Source organism: Vombatus ursinus, unplaced genomic scaffold (assembly GCF_900497805.2).
Source record: "Vombatus ursinus unplaced genomic scaffold, bare-nosed wombat genome assembly UNPS02000580.1, whole genome shotgun sequence".
Lineage (NCBI taxonomy): Eukaryota > Metazoa > Chordata > Mammalia > Diprotodontia > Vombatidae > Vombatus > Vombatus ursinus.
Genome location: NW_020940358.1, coordinates 22,034,629 through 22,049,889, shown reverse-complemented (window position 1 = coordinate 22,049,889; position 15,261 = coordinate 22,034,629). Strand labels below are relative to the sequence as shown.

At 38.6% G+C, this 15,261-nt stretch overlaps 1 protein-coding gene across 9 annotated transcripts in view; it reads right to left on the bottom strand.

The window, feature by feature from the left end:
* The window catches only part of NFATC2 (nuclear factor of activated T cells 2), a 204,458-nt gene that overhangs the window by 113,846 nt on the left and 75,351 nt on the right, over nt 1-15,261 (bottom strand). For all 9 annotated transcript variants that reach the window (XM_027850864.1, XM_027850841.1, XM_027850814.1 and 6 more), the window contains exons 4-5: nt 7,090-7,292; nt 5,902-6,074 (exon numbers count right to left, since the gene is read on the bottom strand). In XM_027850864.1, the coding sequence (XP_027706665.1) occupies nt 5,902-6,074; nt 7,090-7,292 (376 nt within the window). The remainder of the gene's footprint in view (nt 1-5,901; nt 6,075-7,089; nt 7,293-15,261) is intronic.

The following is a 15,261-nucleotide window of genomic DNA, read 5'->3' as shown; positions in this document are numbered from 1 at the left end:
TAGAAGAAAAACTGACTGTTGAAAGATTTTGAACAGGCTCTTTTTCAAGTATCATTATTACCATACCACATATGATATTCACAACATCATTTTTTTTTTGCAAAAAAAAAAATCCACTGTAAGGTAGAAGAAGTAATAGAAACTGAATGAAACTGATTAAAGGGAAACATGGTCTGTCATCCATTTCAAGGTGATGGAAGAGCACAGGAGCAGGAATATATTCAGAAACTCACAGGGGAGTGGGAAAAGGAGAGAGGCTTAGGGGGAGGAAGGGGGGTAGGAGGGGAAAAAGAAGAAGAAGAAGAAGAAGAAGAAGAAGAAGAAGAAGAAGAAGAAAGAGAGAGAGAGAGGAGGGGTGGGGAAGGGGGAGATGATCTTTTTACAGCTTACAAAGAATCTGTTTCTTCTGGTTTAGAACAAAACTTTTCATCAGTAGTCATGGAAGACACACAACACAAGTTTAGCAGAAATTGTAAAATAAAATAAAAGACCAAAGGGGCTTTCCTATCAGAACTCTATTCAGAATCATGGTAAGAACACAAAAGTTGAAGTCAGAAGACCTGGAATTAAACTCTGGTTCGCTACTCATATGATCCTGGGCAAGTCATTTCACTTCTTTGGGACTAAATTCACCCATTTGTAAGATAAATAGGGCTGTATTAGATAAACTCAAAGGTTCCTTACGGTTCTAACACTCTAGGATTCTTAGTCATTTGGGTCTACAGCTTCCTCTTCCATTCCTGATAATTATCATTTATTTATGGTTTCACTAATTATAAGACATATCAGTTTTTTTTCTGAAGTTGATATATCTCTCACTGGTCAGGGAACTACTATCTTCTCTGCTTTCTTCCTCCCTATGTAAAGAAACTGAATGTGGGACTTGAGAAATAGCTTTTTTCTATTCTTTCCCAATCCCACGACTGCCCCACCTCATCCCCACTCCACTCTAATCCACCAAAAGAAAATAGAGAGTAGGCAAATTAGTAACAGATGTTTATGGAACGGCAACATATTTTTGGTCCTTTCTAGAAAGCTTCTTTGGAATGCGGGTGTTGACATTAGCCATGGAAAAAAACTCCAAGTTCGGAAGTTTCACCTGAGGGCTTTCACTGATGTGGAACTCGAGGTGTTTAACCTTAGCCAATGGTTCTCAAAGCTTTGGCCTCAGACCACTGATGACACAGAAGCTAATCTCTTATTTACAATATAATAATGTTTATGGTTTTGCTTCTTATGAAGTATTCATCATGTATGAAATCCCTCAATTACTTCCCATCAAAAGCTCGACCATTCTTTCTGCTTCATTCTAGTGGGCTTTCTTTGCAATAGAAAAGAAGAAGAGAATGAATGCGGTGAAAGTTCCATCAGACATTCTGCCCCTAAGTCACTGATCTAAAAAGGGAGGATGGTATAGTGGGGAGAACAAAGTATGTGGAATCAAAGTCCACAGAATCCACGGATTCACCTCTTACTCACTTCCTCATACCAGACAAGTCACATCCCCTTCCTGAGCCTTGGTTTCTTCATCTTTTTTTTTTAACTTTTTTTTTTATTTTTAGGCAATTGGGGTTAAGTGACTTGCCCAGGGTCACACAGCTAGCAAATGTCAAGTGTTTGGTCTGAAGCCGAATTTGAACTCAGGTCCTCCTGACTTCAGGGAAGGTGCTCTATCCACTGCGCCACCTATCTGCCCCTATGGTTTCTTCATCTTTAAAATAGCCAACAAGAATATCTACTTCACAGAGTTGTTGTAAGGAAAGCACTTTATAAACTGTAAAGAGTTAGTAAATATCAGCTTTTTTCCTTCTTTATAGATACTGAATGTTAGAACTGGAAGGTACTTTGGAAATCTTTGAGTCTTGAATCTCCTCATTTTATAGATAAGAAAAATGACATCAGTCATTTCCAGATGATTGTTTCTCCTAAAAAAACGCTCAGAATCTCATTTATGTTGACAAAAAATGAAGCAATGATGATAATAACAACCAGAAGCCTAAAAGAGGTGTATTAAGTGGCAAAAATTAAATGTATGTTAGTTCTGTCTCTTGATAGAGGCAGTTGAAAAAAAAAAACCTGAGTCAATAGTGTGAAATAGCAACCAAGAGAGCCAATGTAATCTTAATTACATGAAAAGGGACATGGGGTACAGTCCAAGGAAGGTAATTATATCATTGTACTCTGCCTTGAACAACCCACATTTAAAGTATTATGTAAAGTTCAGGGTGCCAAAATTTAGGAAGGACACAAGCCAGAAAATGTCTAGAAGAAGGCAGCTAGGATCATGACGGTCTTTGAGAACTGAGGACATTTAGACTGGAGAACACAAGACCCAGAGAGGACCTAAGAACCGTCTTAACATATTAGAAGATTTGTGTTGTGATTACATTTGTTCTGTCTGGATGATAGGGCAGGACTAGGAGGTGTTGAAAAGAGGCCAATTCTGACTTGGGAGACTTCTAAGTAGCTAGAACCATCCAAAACTGAAATGGACCATGTAGAGGGAGTGGAGAGGTGGGTGAGTGGGTAGGTGCAGGGCAAAGAGTTTTCCCCTCGCTATATGTTTTCAAACAAAACAGTAGATGATACCCTGGATGTACTGACCAGGTCTCATTCAGTTATAGGTTTGACTACAAAGCTTCTGGGGCTCCTTCTATTTTCAAGATTGTAGGATTCCATGATTCTCTCAGTAAAAGGAACTCTAGCTTTCTAACTCTGAATTGACCAATGCATTACACCAGCCTTTAGCTGTAGTCTTTCTTACATGACAGCCAATATCCTAAGTCAGAAAGGGAAGGAGGCAGAGGAAATGAGAAGGTGAGGGAATAAATGAATGATGGGAGAGATAAGTGAGGAAATTCTGATCATCTAATTGATAGGAGTACACTTTCAGAAAAGGTTTGGAATCAGTATTCCAAAATGACCAAAAAAAATCTATCAAAGTATAAAATTATGTTATTTATTCCTAGGTTTGGGGTTAGCCCTGTGCATGCCTTAGTATCTTCTAAACAGAAATAAATGAAGACAGTTTTACAAGATGAAAATCACACCTCCTGCCCTACCCCCAATGTGGTTAGATTTGTTGTGAGTCACAATTAGAAAAGAATGGCATTTCCAGGAACTCTGGTAGGAATGGGTATTTTCCCCATCCTCTTGAGCAGCTGGAGTCGCAATGTTGTTGCTGTTGCTGTCACCACTGTCCAGATGAGGCAGTAGTGAGAAGGAAGCTAATCTGGCCAGGTGTGAAAAGTCAGAAGTGGGCACATTCAGTGTGAAATACACACCCACTCTGAAACATCTCAAATATGCTTCTGGCTATCTTAGAAAGTTTGACTAATTATCGTGGTTATAAATTTACACTTTTATGCTTAGATGGGAACAGAATTTCAGCATCAAAAGCAAATTAATTATCCTTGCATACACTTAACTGCTTTCCTTAATCCATTCATCTCCCCCAGAAGACGTAAATGGGAATGAATTGGATTGGCATGCTTTTTGCTCACTCAGTGACTCACTGGTCACCCTTGTGAGGCAAGTAAGTAAGTAGCTCATTCTCCAGATGGCTGTCCCTCCCTAACCTCTGTCTAAAACCCACAGCTTCATCAGGTGGAAGCTTGCCACAAGGTGAAAAAAATGAAAATTATGAAAATCCCCAAAGAAGCTTCAGTATCTCAAGAAGATTTTCCTTTCAAACTGAAGAGCAGGATATGTGAAAACCACTGTGAAAATCAATGTGGATGTTTAAAAGTAAGTACCTAGCCACTTTGCAGATAGGGAGACAAGTGTGGGATGAATAGGATAAGTGTGTATATTTGTGTAGAGGGGTGGATTTTGGAATTACTATAATTATTAGCACTTGCTTTCCCTCCTTATCTGTCCTCAATCTCTCTCTGGGACCCTCTAGCTACCCCACTATAGTAAACCCCAAAAAAGCAAGCTATCAGAAGAAGAGACTTCAAAATTCTTCCAGAGAACTCATTAGGTTTAATATAATTGAATATTTTAACTGATTGCAGAAAGTGGAAATCTGGAAGAAAGTATAAGATCACCTAGTCCGTTCCTCCATTCCACTAGCCTTCTCCACCCTTCCTGCAGCACACACGCACACACACACACACACACATACACCAAAGAACTATAAATTGCACTCTATCTTTCCTCTTCTTTTTGAAAGTGGTCCTATGACCTATGTGTCCTATGACACAATGATTCATGTTACTTCTTAATTCTAATCCTTCATCAGTGTTTGTTTTGTTTTGTTTTTCTGATAGTCTCTGTCTTTCTCTTTTTCCATTAATTAAGCCCATTCCTCTTGTTCTATTGCTAATGGCACGGAAAACAGTTTTTATGGTATGTGAGGACTAGGTCTATTCATACAAACCACTAACTCTTAGAATGCCAGGACTGGAAGAACTTTAGAAGCCTTTCAAATATCTCATTTTATAGATGGGAAATCTAAGGCCCAGAGAAGGGAAATTACTTGCCCAAATTTACATAGCTAGTATGGAGAGGAAATTGGACCTAAAATTCAGGTCTCTTGAGTCTTAGTCCAGGATTCTTTTCACTACATACTGAAGTTAAACCACTGGTAATTTTGAGAATGAGTTAGATTTTATCAAACCACTTGGACTACTTTCAAATTAATGCATACTAGAGCAAATCTAGCCAGGTTTTTGTTTGCTTGTTTGTTTGGTTTTTGGTTTTGTTTTGTTTTGTTTTGTTTTGTTTTTTGTGTAGTATGTTTGTGTAGGTGGACTCAGGCTTAATCTCTTAAATGGGATAAAATATACATCTTAATTCAACTGACTGGGGCAGATACACCCTGGCTTTAAAAGATTCCCAAAAGAACTAGAGAATGTATACGAAGGACAAAGAGTTTATTCAGGCCATGACTGCAACATCCAAGACCAGAACTATGTTTTTAAGTGAAAAAATGAATGTTCAGGTTAATATATTAGGATTTGTGAACAAAACAATAGGTTGCCTATGCAAGGTTTTGTGGGATTTTTAAATGCAGCTGAGGACCTGCTCATTTTTTCTAATGCAAGAAAATGACCCATTAACAAAAAATAAACCCAGAGAAAACACTTAAAGGATTCAACCTCTGTCTTTGTTGTCAGGGGAAATTGTTGATTCTCTCTGGCTTTGGTTTCTTATCAGCAGTAGGACATGGTGGGGTCTACAAGGATTTTCTTACCTGTTTTGTAGATAAGAAAGCTGAGGTCTCAGAGAGGCTGAGAGGGTCCCAGAGCTAAGAGGAATCAGAGCCAGAATTTAGATCCAACTCTCTTGACTTCAAGTCTAAGCGCCTTCCTCTTAAACTATGCTCCACCTCTCACTCCACCCTCACATGACGCTTATAACATTCATTCTATGTACCTTATTGGTGAGGATCAAAGGAGATAATGGATTATAGGATCATGTCACAGTAGTCCTTAATTTTACAGGTGAAGAAATTGAGATCTAGGGAAGGATAGTACCTTTTTTTTTTTTTTGGTGAGGCAATTCGGGTTAAGTGACTTGCTCAGGGTCACACAGCTAGTATGTGACATGTGTCTGAGGCCACATTTGAACTCAGGTCCTCCTGACTCTAAGGCTGGAGTTTTATCCACTGCACCATCTAGCTGCCCCGATAGTACCTTTTTCAAGGTCCCCTAATACCAAAGAGCCAAATCAAGATTCAAACCAAAGTCTCTTACTGCAAAGTATAGCGCAAATTCATTCCATTCCATCCTATAGCACCCCTCCCCCATAATGTGTTTAAAGAACTTTATAAACTGCCAAGTACTACCTAAATATTGAGAATTATATCTACAATCCATCAGAATGACCAGAAAGGTATGTAATATATATTGTGTCTGAAAATGGAAGTAACAAAAAAGACCATAGAACCCTACTTACAGCACTCAATGGGATTGGATGCAGCTTGCAGAGAGACAATCCTCCCACTGGATTCTGGGATGTGCACACGGAAAACTAGGCGCACCCGGGTGTTCTTTCTCCCGATGTCTGTCTCTCCTTTCCGCAACTCAATATCTGCATTCCTAAGCTTCAGGATCCCAGCACAGTCAATGCTGACAAAGACAAACCATTGGGCTTAGAAAACCATTTGCAACTGCTGCCTGTCTTAGTAAGTGTTAAAGATCAGTTGTGGCTGAAACAGTTCTTACATTTTAATCTAAATAGATCTACTAGCACACCAGAGAGAAATACCCAGGCATCCTTAAGTTTCAGCCCTGAATTCACACTAGTATAAAAATCACAAAGCAATTAAATAAAATAATGGTAGGGAAAGTACTCCTCTAGGAACTTTTCTTCCCAATTTATCATCCACACCTTGAAGTCTAAAATTTCCTGATAGAATGTAGAATTCTATGTAGAATTCTATAGATGTAAATTCTTCACTTAACAGCTTGGAACCTTTAACCAACCTACATAGAATACCATGCAAGGTACTGGCAAAGATACAGAGATCCCAGAATCATAGAGTTTGAGAATTAGAGAGGTCTTCAGAGTTTGCCTATTCCATCATGAAATTTAAAAGGACTCCTCTCTAGCACATCCTGAAAAGTGGTCCCACAGCCTCCATCTGAAGACCTCTAGTGACAGGCAGCTCAGCTCCTAAGGTACTCAATGAATTTGGACCCAATCCACTTTAGGAAAGCTCTGATTTTTAGAAAGTTGTTTTTCACTTTATATTGAGCCCCAAATCTGCCTCTCTGCAATTTGTATTTATTGCTCTTTGTCATGTCCTGTAGGGCCAAGAAGAACAGAGGATCATAGGTTTCAAGCTGGAAGGGGACTCAGAGGTTATCTGGTCCTGTTCCCCTCATTTTATTGATGAGGAAAGTAGTCTTCAGTAATATGCCCAAAGTCACCAGTCAGAGATGGAATTTAAACAAGTTCTCTGCCTCTAGAGTCAATAATCTTCCCACTGACCTTTCCAATCTAATCCCTCATTCACATGGCAACCCTTCAAATTCCTGAAACCAGATGCAGTTCCTGCCTTCAAGGAACTTACAGTCTAGTAGAGAAAAGGTCAAACCTCTCTCACATCGTTAGTGTCATTCATTGTTCCTGAGACCTTACGTTGCTTTCATGTTGTTTTTCGGTTCCAGTGGGATTTCCAGTACTTTGGTGTTGCCCACAATTTTCTCATAGCTGGTTGTGGTGACTGTTTTCCCTGTGATCCGGTGGACTTGATAGAAAGCATGCGGCTTAAGTATCCTCTCATCTGCTGTCCCAATGAAGATCTGAAGGCCCAGAGGTTTGTTCTCCATGTAACCATGAAGCTGTTGAAAAATCAAAACAAACATCATTGCACCATAAAGAAACAAGACATAAGTAACCCTCTCCAAAAGACAGTCAAATTGGAGAGCTAACAATGGGGGTAGGGCGAAGGGATGTAAAGGAGTATGGGTTCTAAGGCCAAAGCCTTGGATTCTATTCCTGGCTCTACTAGGGCAGCCCATCCCTGGCTCTGAACCTGGGCAGGTCATTTCTCCATGAAATGAGGGGGAATAGACTAGATATCTCTTAGGTGTTTTCCAGTTCTGAAATTGTCTAATCCTATAACAATAAATGGCATTTTATTGAACCAATTTCCCATAAACAAATATAGGCTTATATATAATATATACACATGTAAATAGTATTAATAAGCATTCATGTTCAGCTCAGTCTTCTGAATATGAACAAACGTGAATGTTTACATATTTGCAGCATAAACATACAATGAAGAAGTATGTAAAAATTCTTTTGTGGGTCCATCTAAAAAAAATCATGAAGAGACAGACTGGAAATGGATTAAAGTTAGAGTATAACTGAAATAGTTTTCAAAATCCACCACTACCAGAACACCCACCACATATTAATAAGTGCCTAATATACAACCAGACAGGTAGTGGAAAATGAAAACAAAAATCTAAGTCAGACACGCATCTATCTGACACGCATAGTTGATCTGTAGCACATCAGTCAGAATATGCAATCTGTTTATATTGCTGGGTAGACAGATGGGTAAAATTTGGAGTTTTGTGTTTTTTTTAAGTTGGTGTCCAAGAGGAGCAAATTTCTCTCTCATCCTAGCTCCTAGAATTTTTAGGTGATTCTGACAGCAATGAATGGAACAATGTATGCAGAAGGATAAATTCTGATGGCATGATGCCGCTTACTCTTTCTCCCAATATCAGAAGTTTTATCCACTAATGCTCAGTGGCATTATGTGCTTAAGGAATTTAGGGCACAGTGGGGATGGGCTGGGATATGGTGATCTCTGATCATGCCCTTTAAGCTACTTCAGAGTTGGTCATATGGTTTTTAGGCTTTTCGTGTGTTTTGAGAGAGTCAATAAGGTTAAGGTGACATGGTTCTGCCCTGGATAACAAAGGATGTGGAAGAGACAGGTGAATTCCTCAAAGAAAACAGTGGATGGAAAAATGTAAGAATGAGAGTAATCTTTCTATGAACCCTGTGAGACAGAGTTGCTCCTTCGTAGGAATGAAATGAATGGCTTCTAAAATGTCAATTTATTCAATTCAAAAAAATTTAGGCCCGTATTATTTACAAAATCCTGCACTGGATTCTCATAATTTAAAAGTCAGTTATTGAGTGACTCTTATTTGTCAGATACTGGGTTAAATGTTGGGAATACAAACAAAAAAGAAACTAAACGTGCTCTTAAGAAGGTTACATTCTATTATAAATTAGAGGATCATAAATTTAATCCAGGAATATACTTTAGCAGTCATCAATTACAGTGCCCTCCCATTTTATAGATGGAAAAACTGAAGCCCAGAGAGATTTTTCCTCCCCAGCCCCTAATACAAGCAATTAATAAATATATGTTTAATTGAAACTATTGCCCAGTAGGAGGTGCTGAGAATTCAAGGACAAAAATAAAACAGTAACTGCCCTCAAAAAGCCTACATTGTACAGTTTACCATGTAGTAACAGTCTCTTCTAGCACTCTAAGCAGCACCCAGGGTGAGTAGGACCATCTAACTTCGGTGAGAGATTTTTGCCCAAAAAATGACTCGATCACCCGAAGATGAGGCAAATCAAAAATTAAATCAGTACCACTGAGTGAATGAGAAAGGTCCAAGATTAAATGAGAAAGATGGGCAGCATAACTGTGAAGCAGTCCCATGTATAGTAAAGCAGAAATACTCATTATAGGACACTGCAAGTGCTCAATAATCTTAGAATGTTAAAGCTGTAAGGGATCTGTAACCACCCTAGTGGGCAGATGAGAAAACTGTGGCTTGCAGAAAGAAAGTTCCTTGACCAAGGTCACACAACCAGTCAGTGTCAAACATGGGACTAAAACTCAAGTCTCTTGACTCTCAAACTTCCCACTACCCCGTGCTGCTTCTCCAAATCTAATCTTTAAAGCCTACCTCTGTTTCTGGCATTACCTACATGCCTAGAGTTCTATACCTACAGCTAATTATTGACAGAGAAAGCTACTTAAAAGCATCTACCAAGCCAGTTCCAGAATCTCTCCAGAGTTCTAAAAAGTAATTTAGGGCGTTTCACAACAGAAGCATTCTGTTAAGTTAAGGTACTCCGGATATAATGGCAATAGAGGAAGAGTTTGAATAAGAAGTCCCCACTATTCAGCCTAGAGAAATGATTTCCTTGCTCTTACCCCTCAACCTGTCCTCTCCACCAAGATAGGAAAATTTGTTCAGAGCAACGGTCAGTGAGTTCATTCGCTTTAAAAGAGGCCAGGGGACTCTTTGGAACTTAAGCGTTCTTAATAAGGTTGGAAATTTGTCTGGTTCTCTGAAACTCAAAAAAGGATATATTAAATCTTCAAAACTGATCCTAGAGCCTAGCAAGTAGCCTGAATCTCTTATTTGCACAGATCACATTTCACCTTGTGCCACAGTTACATGCATACTTGTTCTTTCCTCTAATCCCCAAATCCCGTCACCATTAGACTGCAAGCTCCTTAAAAGTTGGGCCTGTGCATCCCTGAAGAAATCTCTGAAATGCACCAAAGACAAGCACCCTGGTGAAGCGTGGACAGTCTACCCATATGTGTCAGTGAACACAGCTACAGAGAACAGATAGGAGAGCCCTGTGGCAAGCTGCAGCAGCAGGTAATGGTTTGTTGCCAGCTCTGAATCGTAGCTACAGGTCATCTGGTCCAAGAGAATGCATGGTGAGAAGGGGAGGCGAAGGGGACATCCAGGACAGGGGAAGAATAAAGTAAGCAAATGAAATATTTGTAAAATGTAGTGAAATGAATGTCTTCAAAGATCTTTGTATTTCTCTGCACAATGTAAATACCGTGTTGCTATCCTATATTACTGTTTAAGGGTGATTAAACCTGCTACCTAATGCACATGTTCCAAATACAGATTTTGCATGGAAAAAAAAAAAAGAGAGTTGGGCCTGTGTCAGTTCTTTGTATTCCCCCAGTGTCTAGAAGAGTGCATAGCAAAAAAAAAAAAAAAAGTGGCACTAAGAAAATCTCTGTTACATTGAATGACCGATGTTTCCCTGTTCCTTACTGTGGGTCAGAAACACCTCCAGAGAGATGTCTATCATTAAGAAGCAGGATCATCTCCAAGCCTTAATGAAGCATTGAAGGAGGACTTAAGGGGATATTCTGCATGAGAAAAGCATAAAAGAGACACAAACAAAGAACTCTAAAAAGTGTGAGACAAGTCTATCTTACCAGCTTCTGAAAAGGAACCCAGAGATTTAAAAACAAAAAAACAAAAGAAGTTTCTGAAACCCATATTTACTTCACCGCAATTTCACTCAAAACTCATCCAACTAGAAACAATAGAAGATGCTTATTAATTAGAGAATAGCTAATCAAGTTGTGGTACATGAATATAATGGAAGAAATGACATATATGATGAATTCAAAGAAACATGAGAAGACTTATAAGAATTGATGCAGAGTGAAGTAAGCAGAACCAGGAAAACAATATATACAATTACTACAATAATGGGAATGGGAATAACTACAACAACAAAACAATAAATTTTGAAAATTTTTATAATTCTATTATAAATCATAATTTCATATAATTAAAAAACTATAATGACCAAGCTTGGCCCTAAGAAGAGGCGTGGAGAAGGCACCTCCCTGCCCTTCTTTGTAGACATAGGTGACTATGGGTATGAAACACTACATAGAACATTAGAATTCCTCTATATATTGGTTAGTTTTTCTGAACATTTCTCTCTATGTTTTCTTCTTTGTTATGGGGAATGACTCTCTGGGAGGAGTGTAGTGGAGGGGATAGATTGGGATGTGTCAGTGATATAAAAATAAAAGATCAATAAAATTTTATTTTAAAAAAAAAACACAATTTGACCATTTGACCAAAGCTCGAGTTCTATTTATCTTTCTGACTTAAAGACAATGAAGTCCAATCAAAGGTTTTCAAATATTTATAGAATCACAACATTTGGAAGGGACCTTAGAGGTCATCTGGTCTAACTATTATCTCACCTAAAGTATCAATCCTGTCTATAACATCCTCCCAAAATAGCCATCTCTCTTCTACTTGAAGACATCCAATAACGGGGAAACTCACTACCTTCTGAGTTAGCCATCTTATTTTTGTACATTTCTAAGTTTTGGGAAGTGTTTTCTCTCACTGAGCTGAAAACCATCTGCCTTTTATAAAGGCAGGTCTCGTATAGTTGGAAACATGGATCAGAGGAGCAACAACCCACTTCTAGGTTTGACCAATGCAATTTAGGTTAGCACCATCCAGACTATGTCTGAAAGATTTTACCTATAGAACAATAAAGCACAATGTGCCTTATATTTCAGAGGAGACTTTTCTAATCAACTCATTTGTGCAAATTGGTAAAATAGTGTTCTCAATTCCATTGGATGAACTGAGACAAATCATACAAATCGAAATGGAAAGTGTGATCCTGGGGCAGCTAGGTAATGCAGTGGACAGAGCACCAGCCCTGGAGTCAGGAGGACCTCAGCCTCAGACGCATGATACTCACTAGCTGTGTGACCCTGGGCAAGTCACTTAACCTCGATTGCCTTGCAAAAAAAAAAAAAAAGGAGTGATCTTGAAAGGTCATCCCAAAGCATCAGAATGAAAACTGTGGAAATCCTTTCAAGACTATCCAAACCAACACCCTCATTTCACATATTGGGAAACCCAGAACCAAAGAGGTTAATTGGCTTGCTCAGGGACACACAGTAAATAAGCATCAGAACCAGAATTTGAACTTAGGTCTTCTTATTCCAAAGCTACGAGAATTACTTTTTGGGGTAGGAGGGACTTACGGGGGCTGGTCAGGAAAACAGAAACTAACCTCATCCTAGAAGTATTGTGTGCCCTACATAAAGTTTGAAAATTGTGCTCTTTTGTGTTATGGATAGTCCATTTGAGGCTTCAGTGTAACACATAGTGTAACACATGTGATTTAACTTACCAAAAAATCAAATTATTATGTGCTATGGACAGCAGAATTTTCTAGCATTAAAAATGCAGGCATTTACAAAAGTCATCACATCAAGGAAAAGAGAGCATAGAGATGTTCAGGAGGAGGCACAGAGAAGCAGGATAGTTTTGGAACTTCTGTGTTAAACTGGTTATATGTTTTAAAAAAAAGGTGGAGTATAAAAGATTCATGATTTCATATAAAATCTTTTTCTCTTGTCCATGGAAAGGATCATGTTTTTCAAGTTTTAATAAGGAAAAGTTTTAAAACATAATGAAATTAAAGTAATTGTGTCCTTGTGATGGCCTAGGATGTTTCTGTCTTGTCGACCCCAATACCCAGCTCTGAGCCTAGTAATAATAGCTCATAATTTTTGGTGCTTTACAGTTTAGAAAAACACTTTCTCCCCAACAAACCTGTTGAGGTAGGTCTCGTTATCATTGATCACAATCATTATCATTATCAAATGAGTTTCATTATCCTCATTTTACAGATGATGAAATTGAAGCTCCAAGAGCCATGCCTATGATCACACAGCTAGTAAGTGTTAGAATTAGGGATGGAACCCAGATTTCTCCTTGATTCCCCAAATTCATCCTTCTTTCCACTACACACTGCCTCTCACTTCTCTGAAACAGTCACCATCAGCTAGCTATGCTTTGGATCTATCAAAACACAGTCAAACTGGTTGGAGAAGTCAGCATGTAGTGGGTAGGTTGCTGGGTTGAGGAGTCAGGGAGAACCAAATCTTGCCTCTGCACCTACCAGCTACATAACTGACTGTTAACTGGCTATTAACTTCTCACAGCTTCAGTTTCCTCATCTATAAAATATGGATACTTGTAGTAGCTGCCTCAAAGAGATGCAGCAAGATGCAAATAAAATAAATGGATATCAAACACTTTACAAAACTTAAAGCAATACATAAATGTTAGCTGATCTTCTTTACAACTCATTTCAGAAAATCAGAAATATGGAAGTGCTTATCTCTTTGAAAGACTAAAGTTCAAAGAGGCAATTTGCTGGAAAAAGTTTTGAATTTTACTAAAATCAAACTGTGCATTAGTGGATTTCCTGCCCCTTCCCCCACCCCCACCCCCACACACAAACAAAAATACTAGAAACTATTTCACACAGCTCAGGATACTAAGAAGTTGATCCATTTCCAACTAACACTGCACAGATGCAACAGGTCTAGAGACATTTCCACCAAACTTGGAATTTCTATATAGACACTAAGAAGGAAGGGGATTTTTTGTTGTTTGATTATTTGGCAAACATGCATGATTCCAAAAATCTGCATTTAACTTTAATGTAAAAAATGAAATAGTTTATTTTAAAACACAAATCAAGAAATACAACAGGGACCACAATGATTCTCCTATCTGTGTTCTAACAAAGACACAGAGGCCAATTAAATAAGTATTCATTGGAGAGGCATCAAATTAGAACCTAACACTTACAATAACCTAGTGAGAAAACAAAGAATGATAACATAGCACCTTTCACAGGTTGAATTTTGATAGAAAGTAGTGCCATGTAACGAAAAGAATATGTATTATATTTGGGATTAGAAGACCCAAATTCAAATTCTGGCTCCAACGCCTGCTAACTGTGTGGTCTTAAATAAGTCACTTTACATCTCAAAGTCTCAGTTTCCTCAGCTACAAAATGAGAATACTAACATTTGTTCTACCTGCTTTTCATAAGGACTATTATGAGGAAAACAGCTTGTAAACCCTAAAGCTGTACAGAAATGTTTTTGAGTTAGCATTAAAGGGCTCATGTGCAAGTATCCATCATTCCCTACAATCCACTTCTCTCAACATGACTCATACTAGTCTCTAAAAGTGCTACAACTAAGCTAGTGCACCACCACCCCTCCTTCCCCCTGCTCACTGCTTGAGGTCAAGAGCTTAAGTTTTTCAATGACTTATACCCTGGGAGGATGGGTGTTCCTTCACTGGTTAACCACACACAGATAACAGAATGTGGACAGCCCTCACCCTAACAAAACTACCTATTGTTGGCATGCCTCATCAGAAGGCTGGTATGATCTGAACAGGTCCATCTACGTTTTGAGAAGCTCCAGAAAGGCAGCAGCCTGATAAAGCGATTTGGGAGTAAGGATTGTTTCTTGGTTTTTGCAGCACCTAGTACAGTACGTGGCACAGAGGAAGTATTTAATAATTGCTTGTTGATTTACTGACAGCACAAAAAAAAAAACACTGAATTTAGAGGCAGAGAACCTGAGGCCCTATCCGACTCTGTTCAATCTCCTAATTATATAATGTTTGACAAACTCGATTAACCTTTCTGAGTCTCAGTTTCCTCATCTATAAAATGAAGGATGATCTCTAAGGTCTTAAGGTCCCAGATCTTAATCTTATATCCTGTGTGTATCCCAAGGTCCCATGCTCCATTGCAGGGTATCATTTTGATTGGAAATTGGACTTAGCCATTATCTAGTAAGGCATGTTTTAGAAATAAGCCATACTATTTTTCAAATAAAGATATTAAAGATGGAAATCTCCTTTTCTCTGATAGTTTTGGGGGCCCTTTCAAAGGGAAAAAAACAAAAGGCACACAGATATATGTAAAACTTCTCCACCTATCCTCCTGCAGGAAAGACAAAAATGGAGAAGTCTCAATTACCACCCACTATATCCTCAACAACAAACATCAAAGGCATGTTGCCATCAACAGATGACTAAGCAATCAACAATGGTATCATGCAATGTAGCTCAGGGTTTACTGTATGTACCAAAAGGATAAGCATTTCTCCTGAATAGTTCAAAGATGTCACAAGCATAACTTCCTGGG